The sequence below is a fragment of the Gracilinanus agilis genome, chromosome 2 (assembly GCF_016433145.1).
Source record: "Gracilinanus agilis isolate LMUSP501 chromosome 2, AgileGrace, whole genome shotgun sequence".
Taxonomy (NCBI): domain Eukaryota; kingdom Metazoa; phylum Chordata; class Mammalia; order Didelphimorphia; family Didelphidae; genus Gracilinanus; species Gracilinanus agilis.
The window spans coordinates 508250464-508272488 of record NC_058131.1 but is presented as its reverse complement, the minus strand read 5'-3'; the positions used below and the strand labels follow the sequence as shown (position 1 = coordinate 508272488).

The window sequence follows — 22025 nt, the reverse complement described above, 5'->3', positions numbered from 1 at the left end:
TTCTTCGTTCAAACCACTACATTGATATGAGCTACGTTGATATGTTGCTAATAAAAGCCAACATTCTGCTCAAAAAATAAAATAAAATGTTCTAAGCTAACCCCTCCCTTCAACAAAATGTGCCCCCAATATAACAATCCCATCAATAATCATTCAGTCACTGCTTGCAGAATTCCAGGAGAGAAACTACTAGCTTCTTAGAAAGCGTATTCTTTTTTAAAATTCATTTTTATTTAAAAAATCCTTACCTTCTGTGTTAGAATCAATACTGAATATTGGTTCCAAGGCAGAAGAGCAGTAAGGGCTATACCATGGTGGTTAAGTGACTTTCCCAGGGTCACATAGCTAGGAAGTGTCTGAGGTTACTTTTTTTTAAAACTCTTACCTTCTGTCTTGGAGTGTATTGACTCCAAGGCAGAAGAGTGGTAAGAGCTAGGCAATGGGGGTCAAGTGACTTGCCCAGGGTCACACAGCTAGGAAGTATCTGAGGTCACATTTGAACCTAGGACATCCCGTCTCTAGGCCTGACTCTCAATCCACTGAGCTACCCAGCTGCCCCCTGAGGTTAATTCTGAACCCAGGACATCCCTGTCTCTAGGCCTCATTCATTTTAAAAAGAATTAATTAAACAGAAGCTCTTCATTTTATAAAGCATAAATCATCCCCCTTGCAATTTTTATTCATTGCTTCTAGTTTTCCTCTATGGGGTTAAACAAAAAAAAAAGGCTATTTTTCTTTCCTTCCTTCCTGTCTTCCTTCCCTTCTTCCTACCTCTCTTTCTTCCTTCCTACTTCTCTCCTCCCTCCCTTCTTTCCTTCCTTTCTGCTTTTATTTTTTCCTTACTCTTTCCCTCCTTCCTTGCCTTCTCCTTTCCTTCACTCCCTCCTTCCTTCCTTCTTCCCTTCCCACCTTTCTTCCCTCCCTCCTTCTTTTTTTCCTTCCTTTCTTTCTTCCTTCCAAGACTATATCTCTCTGTTTCACCTAAGAAGGAAGTACAGCAGTTATTCACTGACCCCATTCCATTCTGAACAGAACAGGAGCTTTGATATCAAATGTTTCATTTCCAGCCTGGACTAATTCACCTTTCCTCAGGCAACCAGGTAGCCCTTATTCCTCTCCTTCCCAGGATTCATCATATTGATTCTAGATGTAGTGTGGACAACCAGTTGGCTTAGTCCACAACATCTCAGAACTCCTGAGTGCATGAGATCTTCCAGTCTCAGCCTCCCAGGGAGCAGGGATTTCAGGGTGAGCCACCATGACTGGCCCTAATTCCTTTTCTCAATGAGAACAATACAAATATTTCAAGACAAAAAGACATTCCCATTAAGTGATTTCTTCTGTAGGTTAAACAATTCCAGTTCATATAATAGCTGATTAAGGGACCTCCTAACCATACTTGAATAAGCCTCCTCCTCTATAGTAAGCTACAAAAAAGGACATCCAGCCTTTTCTCGAAGATCTCTAACAAAGGAAGAGGGAACCCCACCATCTCCAAAGATACCCATTTCCCTTTTATATGGTTCTAGCTATTAGGGTTTTTTTCCTCTATCTATCCAACCTAAATTTACTTCTTTCCAATTTCTTCCCATTACTTCTTTTTAAAAAAAACAACATACTTTATCTTCTGTTTTAGAATCTATATTAGACATTGGTTCTAAGGCAAAAGAGGGTAAAGGCTAGGCAACTGGGGTTAAGTGACTTGCCCAGAGTCACACATCTATGAAATGTCTGAGGCCACATTTGAACCCTGATACTCCCTCTCATGACCTGGTTCTCTATCCACTGAGCCACCTAGCTGCCCCCTCACTACTCCTAATTCTGCCCTTTGAGTCCAAGCACAAGAAGTCTAATCATTTCCTTCTTAGTCTTCTCTTCTTCAGGTTACACATTCCCGGTTCCTTTAGTTTGTTGCCATTATAACATAGAGTCGAGGCCCTTCATCAATACTAGTTGTCCTTCTCTGAACAATCTCTGGTTTACCTATGTCTTTCCTAAAATGAGGCACCCAGAGAGGAACACAGCATTCCATATACGTATATCCCTTCCAAATCACTACTTCCCCCCATCATAGTTTCAGTAAGAAACTAAATGAGAATTTTAGAGGAGTTATGCAGAAGCTGCAGATAACATGCAAAGGGCAGCGGATGACACAGAAAAAGTTTAGAAACTACATAGCTTATGTCCAAATACTTAACCCAAATTTTACGTACTGTAAAAACCCCCAAAAAAGAAGAAGAAAAAATTCAGACTTCCCATCACTCCCATGATGTGGAAGGGATACCTATACAATCTGATCAGGACACGGTACAGAGACATTAGCCTCCCTGGCCCTCATCACAACATTTCTCTTAATGCAGGCTAAGCTCACATTAACCTTTTTTGGCTTCTGCTACTGATTCAGATTGAGCCTGAAGCCCACTAAAACCTCCCCGTCCTTTTAAATGAATTGCTCTCCCATCACAGTGCCACCATCTTGTATTTATTCCTCGTGACATAATTTCAAGGCTTTCTCGTCATCCTGGTTATCTTCTTCTGGAAATACTCCAGTTTATTAGTGTACCCACTAAAATACCCTCCCCAGAACTGGAAGCAATACTCCAGATAGGGTCTAATCAGAGCAGACTGCAGCGAGATTACTGCCGCTCTCTTTCTGGAAACAAAACCTCTATACATCTCTTGAAGTGAATATATAAAATTCTCTTTTAAAAAAAAGAACCCTAATGGAGATGAGTCATTCCTCAGGTTGTTTATAACATTATACCCCAAAGAACTCATTTAATACTGGAATATATACTGTTTCTTCCCCCACCCCCACCCCCACCCTTAGTATATACCTTCTTGTCTAATTATATTTAGTCCAGATTCATTAGTTGCTACATATTGCCCTATCAGTTTACAGAGACAGAGAGAGAGACAGAGACACAGAGACACAGAGAGAGACACAGAGAAAGAGAGAGAGACAGAGAAAAGAAAGAGGAGAGGGAGAGGGAGGAGGAGAAGAGAGAGATTTAGAGAAAGAGAAGGAGGAGGGAGGAAGAGGAGAAGGTGGGAAGAGGGAGAGATTGAGAGAGAGATTGAAGAGGAAGAGAATGAGGAGAGAGAGAGGGAGAGAGAGAAAGAGAGAGGGAGGGGAGGGTAGAGGAGAGAGAGAGAGAAAAAGAGAGAGGAAAGGAGAGAGAGAAAAAGAGAGAGAGAAAGAGAAAGAGGGGAAGGGGTGGGGGTGGGGGGAAGGAGGAACAGAGAGATGGAAGAGAAGTTAGTCATAGGCATATGATGATTGTCTAAACTCCAAAGTAAAGTTAGGACATGAGAGTATTGTGTAAAGTGCTCTACAAACAGAAGAGAGAACTCAGAGCACTTGATTCAAATCCTGTCTCTGCTACACACTGTGTGGTGACCTTTGGGCCACAATTCCTTCATCTATAAAATTAGAGAATTAAACTAGATGGTCTATTAGGGCTCCTTCCAACTCTTTATCTATGTCTAATTTTTCCTTATGATGATAAGGAAAATCAGTTCCATAATTAAAATACAGAGTTGTTTTGAGGAGGCAAAGTGGAGGTGGGTGGATGGTGCCTTGGCTTTGGTTTGGTTTGTTTATAAAAGGCAGGAGCGTGAAAAGTTCCACCTTCCATATAAATAGGTTTCCTAAAAATTCAACTTGTGGAAAAATTGCCAGGGAGACAGTAAAAGACTTGGCTTGTCTGGCTTTGCCTTACAAGCAGCAGCATTTCAGAAGTGCAATCAACCTAACACTCACAGAGAAGCCCAGAATGGAAAACAGGCAGCTTCTGGGTGTTCCATATAAGCCCTGTCACATACATTCTGTCATTTAATCCTCACAATAATCTTGTAGCAGTAGACAGAGCTAGGATTATAAATTATAAAACTGAGACAGGACTTCTGAGAACAGAGGGGTCTGTGGACCTTGACTGATGGCACCTTGGGTGTGCAAGGTTTATCGAATAGCAGCGGAGTAGAGAAGTCATCAGAATAAAACTAATTCTTACGTTTCTCGAATGGAAGAGAGATGTCACACTGCTCTGAATAATGCATATTCTGATCTAAAAATCAAAGAATCATGATGGATTGATTTTGGAAGAGATCTCGAGAAAACAAACTCAAAGACTATTTGATCTAGAAGTGACCTTAAAATCACAGAATCATTCATTTATTCCATAGAGTGGCTGGAGTCAGAGGGAAAATCATTTTTGCCTGTGTATTCCCACCCAGGGCCAATCACAAAGCCTTGTATCCAGTCAGTGCTTCATAAATGCTTTTGAATTGAATTGTTATGCTAATTATCAGAATGAGAAAAGACATGGGTAATCTGTATACTCCCATGCTGAGGACATCCTTAAGATATAAAATCATAAATGATGGAACATGGAATGTTAGTATTTTAGAGAAGAGGAAATCAAGACCCAGAGAGGAAAAGTATCATACTACTATTTGTTTGGGGCAGCTAGGTGGCACAATGGATGGAGCACTGGGTTTCGAGTCAGGAAGACCCAGTTTCATGAGGTCAAATACTCCTACAATAGCTACTTGAGCAGGGGTATGGCAAGTTCAAACCCGAGTTCAAATCCAGCCTCAGGCACATACTATCTGTGTGACCCTGGACAAGTCACTTAACCCTGGTTGCCTCAGTTTCCTTATCTATAAAATGGCCTGAAGAAGGAAATGGCAAACTACTCTAGTATCTTTGCCAATAAAAAACTCTAGGGGGTAGCTGGGTAGCTTAGTGGATTGAGAGCCAGGCCTAGAGATGGGAGGTCCTAGGTTCAAATCAGACCTCAGACACTTCCCAGCTCTGTGACCCTGGGTAAGTCATTTAACCCCCATTGCCTAAAAAAAAAAGAGAAAAGAAAAGAAAAGAAAAAAAGAAAAAACTCTAAACAAGGTCATCAAGAGTTAGACACATCTTCAATGATTGAATGACTTTAATAATAGGGCATTAATACATTGATTGTTGTCATTGTTGTGTTTCATCAAGTAGCTTGTTGGTGTCTCATTAGGAATATAGATTAAAGCCTTAATTAAAAGGAGTAAGACTGTAATAAGGAAGTTTATCAGCAGAAAGTTAGAGGAAGTATTATATGGGTTAGCCAGGCCTTCCCTATTTCCCCAAACCCTGCTCCTTCCAGTAAAGTCCAAGATCCTAAAATAGAGAAATTGACCTTGATTCATGAGATGTGAATTGTGATCTTGGGCAGATGATTTCATATAAGCCTCAGTTTCCTCAGCTGTAAAATGGGGGGAAAGTGTAGCATTATATTAGATTAGATAATCTCTAAAGCCCTTTCCAGTTCTCTGATTCTAGGAGAGTCTATAATATTCTACTTTTAATGGTCATAAAATGATTCCCATGTGCAATAATTCCACCATTTCCCTAATTGGAGTGTTTAATTAGTAACAGTCCAAATTAATTTGGTTAAATTTTTTAAATGGCAACTACATCTGTTGTTAATTTTCCCCCCTCCAATATGATTAGCCATCTGCTTCATGACAGCTCATCTAAAAACATTTTTCACATAATTAAATTGCCATTTTCTACTTGAAAGAAGAACCCTCTGTTTGCTCAGCAAAAGGAGCAGCCACGTAAGGTGTAGGAACATCATCTCTATTGATTATCCTCCAACATCAATCAGTTAATTAACAAGTTTCCATCCAGTGCCTCCCCCGTGGCCCTAAGGTACCCTAAAAGATCCAAAAGAACATCATGACCCTTGTCCACAAGGAGTCTGCAGTCTAACAAGACGGACAAGAAATGCTTAAACATTTGAAGGAATTGGAAGATAAGTGTGGAGGATAATAGACAGTCAGGTGGTGCAATGGATAGAGCACAGAGCCTGGGGTCAAGAAGATTCATCTTCTTGAGGTCAAATCTAGCTTCAAATAACTTACTAGCTAGACCCTGGATCCTGGACAAGTCATTTAACCCTGTTGGTCTCAGTTTCCTCATCTGTAAAAAGAACTGGACCAGGAAATGACAAACTACTCCAGGATCTGCCAAAAAAAAAAAAAACAACAAAAAACCCAAATGGAATCAATAAAGAGTCAGTCATGACTGAAAAACAACCAGTGGACAATAATGGAACACGAGGTAAAAGAGATCCTTAGAGATCCATCCTTTATAGAGGTGGTAAATGAGGCTCTGACTTAGTGCAGTTTGGGGGGCATTCAAAGGATTCATAGGATTTTTCTTTAAAATGGAAAGGAGACTTGGCCCAGGTTCTTTATGCATTTTAATTCCTACATTTAATGGCATATGCCTTTCTAAATGAGTGATTTTGTGGTAAAGCAGTATCCATTCTAAAAAAGGAAAAAAGAAAATTCATGAACTGGATTTATGTTCAGATCTGCAAAGCACTTTTTATATATTTTATGTATTTACATATTTTTACATATTTACATATTTTAATATCATTCTCACAACTACCCTATGAGGTAGGTGCAATTATTATTCCAATATTATATATGAGGAAACTGAGGCACAGAGAAGTTAAGGTTGACTTTGCCCAAGTCCAGTCAGTGCCTAAAGCAAGATTCAAACTCAGTTCTTCCTGATTCAAGTGCAGTGCTCTATCCACTGTTCCCCTCCAGTTAGGTGGCAAAGTGGATATAGCACTGTGCCTGAAGTTGAATGGTCTTGAGTTTAAATCCTCTTATGGTTGTTCAGTCATTTTTAGTCATGCCTGACTCTTCCTGACCCCATTTGGGATTTTGTTGGCAAAGAGACTGAAGTGGTTTGCCATTTTCTTCTTCAGCTCATTTTTGCAACTGAGGAAACTGAGGCAAACAGGGTTAAGTGACTTACCCAAGGTCACATAGCTAATACCTGTCTGCGGCCAGATTTGAACTCAAGAAGATGAGAGTTTCTAATTCCAGACCCAGCACTCTATCCACTGTACCATCTAGCAGCCCTTAGGATTGCCCCTAACTTTCTCCTTTACTACATTGAAGAGAACATCTCTGCTTGGTCAATGATGTTCTTACCAGTTTCCCAAGCTTTTCAGGGGCTCTCTAAGGCAGGGATTGATGAGCTAATAGGTGGTATCAGTTAAGCTCCACTGCCAAACAAACATTTTGAAATCTTTGAATGTTGTAACTGGCTGAGTGGGTAGAGGAGCGAAAAAAGGAAAGAGAGAGTCTGACTCATCTGTCTCTGATAGTGGGCCTTTTCCCATGAAAATAGGAGCCCGCTCTGCCTTGTCATGGATAAACTCTAAGATTTTTCCTAGAACCCAGGACTTAATCCCTCACGAAAATAGCCTTTAGGCTATAGCATACCTCCTGGCAAAACAAAGAATCAAGATGCCATTTTTTTTTCATGTCCAGAATTTCTGGATTAACCTTTTCAAAACAGGCACAAAACTCATTCAATTTATTTAATTCTTCAATACATAGAGATAAATAGATAAAGGAGACAGACAGACAGAGAGAAAGAAGAAGAGGAAGAGGGAGAGATGGATAGATAGATGGATAGATAGATAGATGGAAGATAGATAGATAGATAGATAGATAGATAGATAGATAGATAGATAGAAGATGGATAGATAGATGGAAGATGGATGGATGGGTGGATAGATAGATAATTGATAGATAGATGGAAGATAGATAGATAGATAATTGATAGATAGATGGAAGATGGATAGATAGATTAGATAGATAGATAGATAGATAGATAGATAGATAGATAGATAGATAGATAGAAGATGGATAGATAGATGGAAGATGGATGGATGGGTGGATAGATAGATAATTGATAGATAGATGGAAGATAGATAGATAGATAATTGATAGATAGATGGAAGATGGATAGATAGAATAGATAGATAGATAGATAGATAGATAGATAGATAGATAGATAGATAAAAGATCACAAATTGGTTCATGCCATTCCTCTACTCAAAACCTTTAAGTAGCTCCCTATTGCCAATAAGACCTATCAAAGCAGCTGGTGGTGCAGTGGATGGAGTACTGGGACTGGAATCAGAAAGATTTGGGGTTCAAATCCAACCTCAGATACTGTATGACCCTGGGAGAACCATTTAACCTCTTTTCCTCAGTTTCCTTAACTGTAAAATGGAGATAATAGCCTACATTTTGCAGGTAATGTTTGTAAAATTTGCTTAACACAATCCCTGGCACATAATGGGCACTACAACTTAAATGCTTATTCCTTTCCCTTCTCCCTACCAAGTAAATTTCATACTTTCCTGCCTGGCTGCCCACAAATGGGCAACTTCTTTCTTTCTAGCCTTATTTCATACTACCACCCTCCATACACTCTGTATTTAAGCCAAATTGGACTATATTTCAGCTCTCATATATATCCCACATTTTCCCACCTCCATACCCTTGCCCTATGTTCCCTATATCTACAATGACTCCTACTCCATCCTCATCCCCAAAATCCAATTGTTGAATTCATCTTTGAAAACTCAACTCAATATCATCTACTCCAAGACTTGTGTCTTGAATGTTCCCACTCATCGTAAATGATTATTTCTTATATCTCTCATATAGACTTAATATGTAATAGCTTATATTCTAAGTATTTGTATATGTTTCATATTTTCTTCCTAGACTATATACTCTGTGAGGTCAGAAATCATGCCCTGTCTACACTATCACCACCACACATGTGCTAGATAATAAGGGTCTTCTGTGTGTAGATCACTGGGCCAGGCATTGGGAAAGATACAGTTAATAATCATGGTTCTTGCCTTCACTTACCTTCTAATATATTATTAATGTTATCTCTCTCCCAATACAGAGCACATTCTACTTCCCGTTTTGTAGCTGGGTCCGACTCTTTAGAACCCCATTTGGGGTTTTCCTGGCAGAAAGTTTGCCACTTCCTTCTCTGCCTCGTCTTTCAGAGAAGGAAACTGAGGCAAACAGGTTTAAGTGACTTACCTACAGTCACACAACTAATAAGTATCTGAGGACAGATTTGAACTCAGATCCTTCTGACTCCTAGGCAGTGCCCCATCCACTGTGACACCTAGCTGCCCTGGACTTCCCATAATAATTACTTATTAAGGTTCTCTTAAATATACAAAAGTGTTAAATTACTCATTGTAGAGCATTAGAAAAAAATGGATTAGAGAGTAATATTGTTCCATGATCAACTGTGAAAACTTGGCTGCTCTCAGCAATGCACTGATCTGGGATAATCCTGAAAGACTTATGACAGGAAATATTATCCACTCCAGGGAAAGAACTATTGTAGTTGTCTTTCACATCAGTGTATTTAATATTTTATTTTGGGATTTTGATTTTGTATGAGTGTGCCCTTGCAATAGTGACCAATATGGAAGTGTGTTTTGCATGATAACACATATATGGTCCAGATCAAATTGCTTACCATCTCTGAAAGGGGGAAGGAAAGGGAGGGAGGAAGACAGTTTGGGTCTTATAATTTTGGAAAACATGTTGAAAATTATTTTTGCACATAATTGGAAAAATAAAATATCTTTGAAATAAAAAAGAAAGAATAGATGAGAAATTAGACATAAATAAGATGAAGAGAATAGAGAGAGAGGCATAGAAAAGTACAAATTGAGATAGTAAAGGGAGAGATTAATGTGACTTGGAATTATTAGAGAATGCTTCAAAGAAGTGATTCTTCAAGTTAACATTCAAGAGAAGGTAGGATTTGGGTCAGATTGCGGAGGAAATCAAGGCTGGGGAAACTGAGAAGCTACATGAGGGAAAGCATAGATGTAGGGGAGTATGGGTGAGTGGCAAAGACTGACCTCGTGGGAACAGAGGAATCCTCTTATGCTGCAGTGGGTGATAAAGTTGGCAGAGTAGGGAGAGGCCAGATTTTAAGGCGTTTAAAAAACCAAGCATGGTAATCCATGTAGGCAGAACCTCATTTTAAAACCACCCTCAGGACTGCTGATATAACTTGATATGGAAATCACAAGGTTGTTACTCTCTGTTTTTAAAAAACGCAGAGCTGCACTATTCATCATGATTTTTGTTTTTGGTTAGTCAGTTCAGTTGTATCCAATTCTTTGTGACCACATTTGGAGTTTTCTTGGCAAAGATACTGGAGTGCATTTGCCATTTCCTTCTCCAGCTCATCTTACAGACAAGGAAATTAAGACAAACAGAATTAAGTGTCTTGACTAGGGTTACAGAGCTAACAAGTGTCTGAGGCTAGATTTGAACTCATGAAGATGAGTTTTCTTGATTCCAAGCCTAGTACTCTGTTCACTGCCCATCCATCGTGATGAATTAACCTAAATAGGAACACTGACTTAGAAGCCAGGAGACTTGAGTCTAAGTCCCAGCCCTGCCCGCCAGTTGACTGTGGGTAACCTTCAATGAAAGATCGCCTCTGGAGTCATTTCTTTGAGTGTAATAGCAATTGGTTGGACTTGATAATTTTGAAGATCTCTGTAAACTTGATGATTCTATCTCAGACGGTCTCTCTGCATAGAGGCTTTATTTAGAATGATAAAGAAAGGCAATAAATGTTGCCATTTCAGAAAGAGGATGAGAGAGAGAGAGAGAGAGAGAGAGAGAGAGAGAGAGAGAGAGAGAGAGAGAGAGAGAGAACCTGAGTTTGAATCCTACTCCTTACCATCCAGCTGACTTTGAATGGGTCACTTAGCTTTTCTAGGCTTCAGTTTTCTTGTCTATAAAATTAAATAGGGAGAGGTTGAATCAGGGAGGAGTTACCTGGAATCCCTAAATTTATGTTTTTTATTTTTAATATTTTGATAAATGGATTTCAACATTATTGATCTCCCTTGTAACCCAGTGGATTTTATTTTATGCATTTTAAAACATTCTGAGGAGAAAGTGATGGCCGGACTACCAAAAGGGCCATAACCTCATCCCCAAAAGATTTTAAAACCCCTAGATTAGATGATATTTAAACTCTATTGTTGTTATGTTTTCGTCGTCTCTGACTCTTCGTGACCCCATTTGGGATTTTCTTAGCAAAGATTTTAGAGTAGTTTGCTATTCCCTTCTTAACTCACCTTGCAGATAAGGAAACTGAGGCAAACAGGGTTAAGTGACTTACCGATGGTCACACAACTAGTGGATGAGGTCAGATTTGATCTCAGGAAGATGAATCTTCCTGACTCCAGGTTTAGTACTCTATCCCTTGTGCCATCCAGCTACTCAAAGTACTTTTCCAACTCTAAATTTTGCATAAAAATTTCAAGATTTGGAGAAGTAGAGCACAGGAAGTATTTAGGTCATTATTATTTATTTTCAATTTAGAGATGTGAAAAGGCAAAGACCACATGACTATTTGTGTGTGTGTGTGTGTGTGTGTGTGTGTGTGTGTGTGTGTGTTTAAATAGCTCTTCCAAGACCAGAAGTTTAACATAAACACTTATTGACTCTTGTTGTTGTTCAGTCATGTCCAATTCTTCATGATCCCATTTGGCAAAGATTCTGTAGTGGTTTGCCATCTTTCTTCTCATTTTACAGATGAGGAAACTGAGGCAAACAGGGTTATGAGACTTGCCCAGAGTCATGTAGCTAGTAAATGTCAGAGGCTAGATTAGAACTTGGAAAGATGAACCTTCTTGATTCCAAGTCTCATGCTCTATGCTACCTAGGTGAAATAAGAAAAAGAGCACATGAGGTTTTGGAAGAAGCAATGTGGCTCCAGTGACCTTGAGCAAGTACCTTCACCACTCTAGCCCTCGGGCTCCTCATCTTAAAACAAGAACCTTAGACTCTGTGTTTTACAAGGTCTCTTCTACTTCCCAGCCCTTGGGTTCTCAACTCCTTTTTTGCTCCTCATTTCTGTCTCTGCAGAAGCACCCATGGACAGAGCAAAGTGGATCTTCACCTGGCCCCTGATATTCCTTCTGTTCATCACCATCCCAAATTGCAGCAAACCACGCTGGGAGAAGTTGTTCATGGTCACCTTTGTCTTCTCCACCCTCTGGATCGCTGTGTTTTCCTATTTAATGGTGTGGCTGGTAAGTGATAAGAACAAATAACAAATGGGAAATTCACCTTCAAATCTCATCTTTTTCTGTCCTTTTATTTCTTTATTTTATTTCTTAGCATTGTTTTAGGGCATCGCTTCTCAAAAAAATGGTCTGGGGACCACTAGGATTCCCTGGCATCCTTTCAACGGGTCCATGAGTTTAAAACTATTTTCATGATAATAATGATATTTTAATTTCTAAAAGAGCAAATATCACTGGTTATAACCTCTGGGAAAAGAAAAGACTCTTTGGTAGAGTCCTCGTTTTAGCTTTTCTAGGCTTAAGTTTCCTTGTCAGTAAAATGAAATAGGGAAAGAGAGTTTGGATCAGGGAGAAGTCACCTGGGATACCTAAATTTGTGTTGTGGTTTTTATTTTTAATATTTTGGTCAATGAATTTCAACATAATTGGTCTCCCTTGTCATCCTATGGATTTTTTTTCATGCCTTTTAAAACATTATTCTGAGAAGAGAGTGATGACCAGGCTTCCAAAGGGGTTATAATCTAAAACAGATTAAAAGCCCCTAGATTAGATGATATTTTAAATCTTATATTTTTTTAAACCCTTACCTTCTGTCTTAGAATGGATACTAAATATAAGTTACAAGGCAAAGGAACAGTCAGGGCTATACAATTGGGGATAAATGATTTGCCCAAGTCACACAACTTGGAGGTGTCTGAGACCATAGTGGAACTCAGGATCTTGGAATCTTCATGCCTAGCTCTCCATCCCCTGACTCTCCTAGCTGCCCTTCAATAATTTTTTAGTATGGAAAGAGGTGCTGAGACCAAAAAGGTTGAGGACACTATAGGAGCAAAATATAAGCTGCTCAAATTAGAGGGTGGCAAAGACAGAAAGATCAAAAGCACAAGGAATTTTTCAAATCAGATATTAGCTGATATTCTCTGTCTTTGGTCATTAGCCAGTTTATCACAACATCTTAGAGCCCAGCCAGTTTTCTATGATGCTTTATAGAGGCTTTACAAATGTTATCTCATTAGATCTCACTGCACTTCTCTAAGGTAGGTGCTATCATTATGCCTGTTTTATAGATGAGGAAAGTAGGGCTTGAAAGGGGTCTTAGAGATCATGTACTCTGACTCTGAACTGAAAAGTAGATGGTCTCTAAGGCCCCAGGGCTGTATCTGAAAGATACTCCTTGTCATCTCTCATCCTATTTTAACAGAACTTACTTTTGACACCTCCACTTTTGTACCTTATAAAGATTCAGCCCCCCAGGAACAATTCCACATCTTCATCCTCTAACCCATCCCATCCCCTTATCAGTGTTCAAAAGTCAGAGATATTTTTTCTTTTGTGGACAAAAAGGTCTGGCAACTGGCTTATATTATCTCTCCTTCATCTGGTCTTTTTGAATTCTCAGTAATTTCAAATTAGTGGTAAGGAGCTGTGACTTATCCAAAGAAGGATCATTTAGAGCATTGGTTCCCAAACTATTTTGGTCTACCGCCCCCTTTCCAGAAAAAATATTACTTAGCCCCCTGGAAATTAATTTTTTTAATTTTAATAGCAATTAATAGAAAAGATAAATGCACCTGTGGCCATCACTGTTCCCCTGGATTGCTGCAGCACCCACCAGGGGGCGGTGGCACCCACTTTGAGAATCACTGATTTAGACCCTCCTAGATTGTTTGTTTTTCTACCTACCTTCCAACTACTTAATGGTAGACCCTTGGTTACTGTAACCTTCATAGCAAAAATCTGTAGCAGCATTCTTAGTGAAAAAGTGAAAATCTCTATTGGTTCTCAAATTCAGGTGAAGTCAAGGGGGCTAAAGGGATTATCCATTGTCTAAAATGCCAGGTAAAAGCATATTGACTGCATATGTCAATGCCACACATAACAGAGGCACTTTTCTGACTGTAAGGTGAAGTCTTATCTTTTTATTTAAAGATGTATAAATATTTCATTTTGTATTCCTTTAGCATAAATGAGCTCTTGCTTAAACACTCTCCCAAAAAGACACTACAAGAAAAGGCACATCATTTGCCAAAGCTTTTACAAAAATGTTTGAATGTGAGGCTTAGAAAATGAAATTAATGAAAGCGTGAATGGCACCTCTCTAAAATTTTCTCTAAAAATAAACTTTATTAACTAGCTGTATGGAGAAGTGCATTCAATGTTTCATTAAATCTGAACAATAATATTTAATAACATTCAAAATCCCAAAGGCCAGGGATTATCTACCTCACTGAGTAATGATAAGTGATTTGGCTCAGAGTGAAAGAAGGAGGTGGATAAATATTCATGGTTATTGCCTACTTAAATAAAAATACAGTTACTATACATTCTCCCCATTTTTACCCCACTCCTTTTTGGCACTTTACACCCACACAGACACACACCTCTTATCGACAGCTATTTGCATGCAACAATAATGATATTAATAGTGATGCCTCCTAGTATCTTCCATTTGCATAGGACTTAAGAGTTTCAAAAGCACTTTCACATCCATTATTTCCTATGATTCTCACAACCACCTTGGGAAGCAAGCAGGTTTAGAACTTTTGTTTTGTGTTGTTTTTGAAATTATCACATTTTATTTTTTTCTCAGTTATATGTATAAACAAATTTTAGTTTATCTTTATTTTATTCCACTAACAAATTTACACATAAGTTTTCCAAAGTTACTTGATTCATGTTGTCTTCCTCCCCTCTTCCTTCCCCTTTCTTGGAGATGACAAGCAATTCTACTGGGTTTTTAAACAATTTTTAACATTTGTTTTCTAACATTTTGAGTTCCAAATTCTCTCCCTCCTTCCTTCTCCTTCCTTTCCCTGAAACAGTAAGTAATTTCACATAGATTATACATGTACCATCATATAAAACATATTTCCATATTCATCATGTTGTGGAAGAAGACACAAATTTTTAAAAATGCATGAAGAAAATAAAATGAAAAATGGAATGCTTCAATCTACATTCAGGCCCATCACTTCTTTCTCTGGAGGTGGACAGCATTTTTTACCATTAGTCCTTTGGAATTGTCTTGAATCATTGTGTTGCTGAGAACAGCCAAGCCATTCACAAATGATCATTGTACAATATTGCTATTATCGTATACAATGTTCTTCTGGCTCTGTTCATTTCACTTTGTATCAGAGTTCAGAGTCTTCCCAGGTTTTTCTGAAATCATCTTCTTTATTCCTTATGGTGCAATAGTATTCTATTACCATCATATACCACAATTCAACCATTCCCCAACTGATGATGCACATTCCTAAGGTGAGAGTTTTTTTAGCCCATTAAACTGAAGAACCTGAGGCTTAGGGGAGCTACATGACTTATTAGCTATTAAATTTAGGCAAGTGACCCAGAACAGGCACAATGAGGCAATTCTCTTGAGTTCTCAGTAGTGCTTTAGGCAATAGCTACATACAAACTAATTATATACAGGATAAACTGCAAATAACCTCTGAGGGTTTCTTAACTCTAAGGTTAAGATGGAAAAATATTCTAAATTTAAAAAATGTTTTAAATAAAGTATAAGAATTGATTGGGATCTTCCTAATCTAGAGCTCTGATGTAGGAATTAATAGTGTGTGAAAAAATAATCAAATGGTAGCAAATAAACTATGATTTTTACAAAAACAAAAACAAAAACAAAAAACTCTAAGCTTAAGGGGAGGCCAAGAAAGCCTTCTCGAAAAGGGTAGTACATTAACTGAGACTTGAAGGAAGCCAAGAAAGCCAGGAAACAGAGATGTAGAAATGAGAAAGAGAATTCCTCGCATGGGAGCAGCCAGGGTAAAAGCCTGGAGTCAGAAGATAGTTAATGTGGGAGCAACTTCAAGGAAGATCATAGAATATATGGGGACATATGTGGTGTCAGAAGATGGAAAGATAGTGGGGTGGGAGGGACAAGTTATGAAGAGCCTTGAATGCCAAAAAGAGAATTTTATATTTGATCTCTAAGACAATCGAGAGCTACTGGAACCAGCTAGCGAGACCTTTGCTTTAGGAAAATCAGTCTGATAGCTGAATGGAAGATAGCCTGGAGGGGGGAGAGACACAAGAATTATCAGGGAGTCTGCAGAAGTAGACTGCCATCTTTTCTGATTATCCCCATCCTTGAAGACATCCGGCTCAAGAGATTGTTGTGCTCTTTCTGTATTCACTTAAAACAAAAAAGTTTCCAAAGACGCCCCATGGTTCCTTCAAGTTGTTTTGTTCTTCTTCCGCAGGTGACTATTATTGGATACACACTTGGGATCCCTGATGTTATCATGGGCATTACTTTTCTGGCAGCAGGAACAAGTGTACCAGACTGCATGGCCAGCTTAATTGTGGCCAGACAAGGTAGCGTAAGTGGCACGGCGGGGAGAGAACTCTGAAGGGCAAGTCAGGACACCTGGTTCTAGTTCTAGGTCTGCTGCTAAATCAGCCTGAAGTTACTTTTGTATGTCACTTCTGCTCTCTGGGTCTCACCATGAGGGTGACGGAGACTGACGGATTAATCCTTGAGGCTCCTTTTAGTCCCTAATATTCTATGATTATCTATATATTATTGACACTGGTCACTCTTATTTTTGAGTCAAAGAAGATCTGGGCTCGAATCTTTCCTCTGATAGTAGACTATCTGTATGATTTCAGACAAATCATTTCCCTCTCATTGAGCCTCAGTTTCCCTACATGTCAGATGAGGGAGTAGAGCATCTCTAATGTCCCTCTAATGTCCTCTAATGTCCCCATTTATAAATCCTATCATCCCAAGAATGAAGTCATCAACATGTTATCATGAAAATTATCTTGAAAGACTGATTTGGGGTAAGAAATATCAATATTATCTGTTTATTGGTTAGATCATCATCATAACCAATAAAATGATGGAGGTCTCCATGGTCCTTTTGAATGATCAGGGACCAGGAAGCTGGGTCAGGCAGCTTAATAAATAGTTTTAGTAACTCATTATTCAGCTCCTACCTTGAATGTAGACATTTCTGATTGGTGGATAGCTAATTAAGGAAAGGTCCCACCCTTCCCTATCCCTGAAGGTGGACTGATGAGGGATTTGTCACTTTTACAGAAAGAGAACCCTTTTCCTCTTCATTTATTAGCCAAATTCTGTTAAAAAGGAAGACATTCTTTGGAATTCCTAAGAACAAAGAAAATGCAAAAAGCAGTAGACTAGATGGAATCTCTGACCCAGACACAGAAACACCAGTAATTCTCCCTTATATATAGAAATTTATTTAGAGCCTTTCTACTCTAGAGCCATGATACAAGATTTAAAACAGTATGTGAAAAATAAATTCTCACAGACATCAACAGGGAGTCTTTTTTTCCTCCAGTCCAAATTATAGCTGTCATTAATGGGACAAATAGGTAGGTCCAAGATTATCTGAAAATGTCATTTATATTAGTGTGTGGGTGAAGTCCTATAACCACGTATCAATCAATCATCAATAAAAAAGTATTTATTAAGAACCTACTCTATGCCTGGCAATGTGCTAGGCTCTGGGTATGCAAGGAAATATCACATATCTACTCAGAGGGAGCTCACTTTCTTTCTTTTTCCTTTATCTTTACATGCATTTATAATCTGTCCTTTCCCCTGCCTCTTCAACTGAACAACAAAAAAATGAAAAATAAAATCTTTATCATAAGCATGCATAAGTCAGCAAAACAAATTTCCATACTGACTATGCCCAAAAATGTCTCTTTCTCTATATTTTAAGTTTGTTACCTCTCTGGCAGGAGGAGAAAAGTTTGTTTCATCTTTATGCCTCTAGACTTGCACTTCATCATTGTATCTCTCAGTGTTAGTTTTCTCTTTAATGTGTTTATCATTGTATAAATTGTTTTCCTGGTTCTGCTCTCTTTTCTCTGTATCAGTTCATAGGAGTCTTTCTGATTTCCTTTGAAATGATACATTTTGTCATTTCTTGTGACATAAGAGTATTCCATTCATTCCATTCATGTATTACAACTTGTTCAATCATTCCCCAATAGGAAGGCACCTCCTTTGTTTCTAATTTCTTTCTACCACTTTTGTACATAAAGGTCCTTTTTCCTTTATTTGATCTCTGTAAGGTAGAAGCTGGGTCAGGGTTAAAGAAAGCTTACATTTTAATAGAAGAGATCACAAATACATATAAAAATATATACAAGGGAAGCTGGGTAGTGAATAGAGGGCCCAGCCTAGAGTTGGGAACACCTGGGTTCAAATCTGACCTCAGACACTTTCTAGCTATGTGACCTTGAGCAAGTCCCTTAACCCTGATGGCCCAGCACTTGCAACTCTTCTGTCTTAGAACTGCTTAGAATAAGACAGAAGGTAAGGTTTTATAAAATATGTGTGTATACAGCATAAATGTGAATAAATATTATGCAAAGTAATTAAATACAGGGGCAGCTAGATAGACCTAGAACCAGAAAGACCTGAGTTCAAATGAGGCTTCAGACACTTTCTAGCTGTGTGACCCTGAGCAAGTCACTTAATCCTGGATGCCTCAGTTTCCTCAGCTGTAAAATGAGCTGGAGAAGGAAATGTCAGACCTTTCCAGCATCTTTGCCAAGAAAACCCAAAATGGGGTCACAAAGAGATGGACATCACTAAAATTACTGAACGACAACAATCTCATTATATGGCCTAAGTATTGAGACTTCAGCTTCAGTACTTGACCTTCCAGTGAATAATCTGAATTAATTTCTTTAAGTACTGACTGATTTGATCTCCGTCCAAGAGATTCTCAAAAGTCTCCTTCTGCACCATGATTTGAAAACATTGAGTCATTCAGCTTTTCTTATAGTCCAGCTCTCCCAACCATCCATTGCTCCTGGAAAAAAAAAAAATAACAGACCCTTGTCAGCTAGGTGATGGCTCTGCCTTTTAGTATTTTGCCCAGATTTGCCTTCCAAGGAGCAGTCACCATCCAAAGTGATCTTTGAAGCCAAGAATATAAAATCTGATGCTGCTTCCATTTCTTCTCCTTATATTTGCCAGAAAGTGATAGGTCCATTTACCAAGCGATGAGATCACAGCATGGACTCACCTTCTGCTTACAGTCCACTAAAACCCTCAGATCTTTTTTCAGACAAATTTCCATCTAATGTCACCTCCCTCATCTTGTACATGTGAATATTTTTAATCCACTTGTATGACTTTGCTTTTATTTTCATTAAATCTCTTATTACTGTTGGCCCAATTCTCTAGCCCACTCGGGTCATTTTTAGGTCCACACTTTGTCATTCAATGGGTCGGCTATCCCTACTTGCCTTGTACATTTCCACAAATTTGATAAGGATCCCAGCTGTGCCCTCTGTCAAGTCGCAGTGAAATATGTTGAAGCGCCAGACAAAGCCCAGGGCAGATCCCTCAGGCACTTCACTGACAGCTGCCTTCCAGGTGGATATTGACCCATTAAGGCTAACTAGCTCTTTTTGTCATGGCATAGAAAGAATGCCATTTAACTCTCCTGTTCTCTATTCCATGTCCCATCATAAATTCCCCAAATCTGTGGGGAGAAAGTGTGTGCGAATAAAGGAAGGCCCAAAATGGAATCAGCAAACCATCCCTGCCCTCGAGGAGTTCACATGAAAAAGACAACCTGGGCTGAGAAATAGCTAGCGAGGAGGCCAATTTGGCTGGAACATGGAGTTTGTAAAAGGAATTCATGTGAAATAAGTCTAGAAATGTAGTTAGGAGCCAGATTGTGGGAGGATGAGGAGTTTTTACTTATCTTAGAAGTAATAGGAAGCAACTCAGAAAGTTTTTAGACTAAAGAATTATGGAGGTTTGTTGGAATGCACTAGAGAGGGAAAATGTAAGCAGGAAGAGCCACTGGAAGGCTATTATAATAGTCCAAAGGAGAAAGGTAATGAGAGACTTAAGTAAGATGGTAGCTGGGAGAAAAGAGAAAAGGGAGATGTTATGGAGATAAAATGAACTTTTAAAAATACATATGCCAGGGGTTAGCTGGATATCTCAGTGGATTGAGAGCCAGGCCCAGAGATGGGAGATTCCTGGGTTCAAATCTGGCCTCAGACACTTCCTAGCTGTGTGACCCTGGGCAAGTCACTTAACCCCCATTGCCTAGCCCATACCGATCTTCTATCTTAGAGCCAATACATAATATTGATTCTAAGGTGGAAGGTAAGGATTTAAAATATATATATATATACACATACACGCATACTAGATGTTCTCTAATTACCAAATGGAGTGTGGAGAATGAACCTCTTCTTCAGTATTGCAAAGTACTTTGACAAAAAATAACCTTTATATTAAGGCATGAAGCACTCATAAATACAAAAAAGAAAGCAACAAGATTTGACAATTAATTGAATGTAGCACTCGAGATAGAAAAAAGGGTTGAACCTGTCTCCCAGATTCTGACTTGGGATCACCAGTGTTCCAGGAACAGTGTTCCCCTCCAGGAGAAAAGGGAAATTGGAAGAGAGGCAGGTTAGTGGGAAGAAGATAATCAGTTCCATTTTAGATGAGTTGAATTTAAGATCCCTACAAGATTCCCAAGAAGGATCCAGGAGGAAGTTGATGTGGGTCTAGGATTTAAGAGAGACCATTGAGGGCTTGATCATATAGATCTACAGCCTTCTACATCGAGAGGAGGCAGCTAGGTGGCACAGCGGATAGAGAGCTAGGCTTGGAATCAGGAAGACTCAAGTTCCTAAGCCCAAATCTGGCCTCAGATTTTACATATATATGTGTGTGTATGTGTGTGTGTGTGTGTGTATGCATGTATATATTTATGTGTATATATTTGTATTTTTGTATATATTTATTATATATATTTGTTATATATTCATATATAATATATATTTATATTTAAAATATATACATATATTTATATATTTATATATATATGTCACCCTGGGCAAGTCGCTTAACAATGTGTGCCTCCATTTCTCATCTGTAAAATGAGCTGGGGAAATAAATGGTAAACCTTAACTCTAATATCTCTGCCAAGAAGAGCTGGACATGACCAAACAACAACGTAGAGATGACAATTCAACTTCGAAAAGTAGGGGAGACCCCCGACAAAGGACATGTAAAGAGAAGGATGGAAGAGGAAGATCCAGTAAAAGTGACTGAGAAGAACCAATTAAGCACTTAGGAGGAGAACTACGAGACAGCAACGTCATAAAAGCCAATAGGGGGAGGAAGGAGGTGGCCAGGAGAGTCCAAAGGTGCCAAGGACTAAGAAGACTGAGAAAAGCCCACCGGCACAATGGTGGGGCATCTTACGTTCTCAGCCTCCTGAGCTTTGAGGTCCCATCCAGGTCTGACGTTCCATGCTTATGGCAGGGCTCGGCTCAGCTCCTTTAAATGACAAGCTGCCTGCTGTGCATCCCAGTTTCTATTCAGTGCTTTATACCCAGAAGACACCTGTGGGTGGCTATTCCATCATTCCTTTGTTTAAACTAAATTAAAGGAGAAAATGTATTCATACATCTTACACTTGGGAGAAGAAAAGTGATTTAATAATAATGCTTTACTGGGTTTCAGCTCCTATCTCTTCAGAGATGGAAACTTTCCTACCAGGCAACAGCTTTTGCATACTGAGCCCATTCTTAAGAATTAAATCCCCGGAAGGAAACCTATAATCATTCCCCATAGAAAATAAAATCCTTTTGTGCTGGCCAATGTAGGTGAAAGTTAGAGAGAAGAATTCAAAGTTCTGTCTATCTTAATATAGAAAGTTTCCCTTTTTTAAAGAAAATTTCCATTATCCAACTTCAGGGCCATGGTTTGACTTTATCTACCCTAAGATCATGGCTTAGAGATGACAGTGGTTTCTCTTAGGATACACAAGCAGATTTCAACCTAAAAAAGTTTCAAGTACAGACCTGGAAATAGATTGTGGATCTATACTGCATGGATTCTCATCACTACAGGACTTTTCTCCCCTCTACCCCCAATCTATAATTAATTTTTTGCCCCCTCAACTCATTAAATTATCCTCTAAAGTACAGGAAATTGCAACTCTTGTTCATGGAGGAAAGATCCACGAGGTTCTTATCTTAGATCTTAATAAGTGCATTTTGAAGACCTGGCATGTC

The 22025-nt window shown here is 38.9% G+C and overlaps 1 protein-coding gene across 1 annotated transcript in view; it reads left to right on the top strand.

Moving 5' to 3' along the window:
* Window positions 1-22025, top strand: part of SLC24A4 (solute carrier family 24 member 4) — a 275567-nt gene that overhangs the window by 239030 nt on the left and 14512 nt on the right. Inside the window, exons 13-14 of the mRNA XM_044659999.1 lie at window positions 11803-11969; window positions 16187-16306. Coding sequence (XP_044515934.1) covers window positions 11803-11969; window positions 16187-16306 — 287 coding nt within the window. The remainder of the gene's footprint in view (window positions 1-11802; window positions 11970-16186; window positions 16307-22025) is intronic.